At 41.4% G+C, this 1,446-nt stretch overlaps 1 protein-coding gene across 1 annotated transcript in view; it reads right to left on the minus strand.

Annotated features, from left to right (window-relative positions):
* LOC122526799 (metabotropic glutamate receptor 6-like) overlaps window positions 1–1,446 on the minus strand; it is a 13,830-nt gene that overhangs the window by 1,838 nt on the left and 10,546 nt on the right. The window contains exon 10 of the mRNA XM_043650341.1: window positions 930–1,212. Coding sequence (XP_043506276.1) covers window positions 930–1,212 — 283 coding nt within the window. The remainder of the gene's footprint in view (window positions 1–929; window positions 1,213–1,446) is intronic.

Raw genomic sequence — 1,446 nt, forward strand, 5'->3', positions numbered from 1 at the left:
ACAGAAAAAGGTCCAATTAAAAATTTATCAATTATTCCTGCCCATACGTTTCAACTAAACTGGTGTTGATGTCCTGAATGCACAACAACGTGTGGGTTTTTTTCATCCCAATTATGATTATTATGAAAGTTGAATGTAACATCCTTGGTAAAACTAGCTCACTAGAATTTACTCTGTTTATAAAATTCATTATATCTCATAAACAAAGACAGATAGGACTTATATTTATATGATTTTCTTTCATTATTACAATCAGCTCCCGAAGTGGGTCCCACAAGTTACGAAACACTCTACATATATATATATATATTATCTCTGTTTTGTTAACTTTGGCTTGAAACTTTGGTTTGTATTGACGTTAGCCTTGATACGTACACCCTGTATAGAATTCGTCTGTGAATTAGCCGCGGATAAACTTTCCTTTCAACCCTGACACTAGACACTCTTACGGTGTCACATTGAAATCATTGACACAGAATTCTTCGACAATATTTCATCGACTCCAGACCATTGCCCGACCACACAGTTTTAGCCGACGACAGTGATTAACCGACAATGATACCTGACCGATGACATTATTATGATATTTGTTCATCAATGTTTTTTTAACGATGACGCAAGGTTTAGCTTTATTTTTAGTTGACAATATATATATATATATATATATATATATATATATATATATATATATATTGATGCAATAGCAGAGCCATCATTTTCTGGACATGGTCGAGACATTTTTGTATAATTAACTATTTTCACCAGCAACAAGAATGATGATTATATACTAGTGGTAAAGACCATAGCCGAGGCAACGTCCGTGGCGATATGCCTAACTGTCTAATGTCGTTGTCGGAGAAAACTGTGTCGACGATTTCAAAATGGGGACTTACGATCCCCAATTACGAGGAGGGAGAGGAAATTATTACCGTCGTCTGCGCGGACTGTGGCCAGGATCGTTGAATATCCTGTGAATTCGATTGATCTTGGTGGCGAGCGCGGCGTAGCAAACGGTGTAGCAGAACCCGATGCCGAAGCGAACCACCGCGCAGCTCTCGACGCTCGGCTTGGCCACCACCGCGAACGTCATCGAGAAGCAGCCGAACGCCCCGGTCAGCAACAAGAACGACAACTCTCGGCCGGACGCTTTGATCATCGGCGTGCCCCGGTAAATCCAAAACACCGTGCAGACGAACCCGGTCAGCGCCATACCTGCAAACGAGTTTCGTTGACTGTCGTTCGTGCAACGTGACGAACGGGCGTCACAGAGACGTACAGAGTGCCTTTCGTCTAACTGAGTACAATGAATGAGTATCTCGGAATGGGTTGAAGCTACGGAAAAGATGTTTGTACAAAAGTTGTTCGGTACAGAAAGCTGTCTCACGTGGTATCAACAATTTTTTTCATTCGTACAACGGTGGAGGATGTTTCAAGGTCGACTTGACT

This window comes from Frieseomelitta varia, unplaced genomic scaffold, assembly GCF_011392965.1.
Source record: "Frieseomelitta varia isolate USP_RPSP 00005682 unplaced genomic scaffold, Fvar_1.2 scaffold_192, whole genome shotgun sequence".
NCBI lineage: Eukaryota > Metazoa > Arthropoda > Insecta > Hymenoptera > Apidae > Frieseomelitta > Frieseomelitta varia.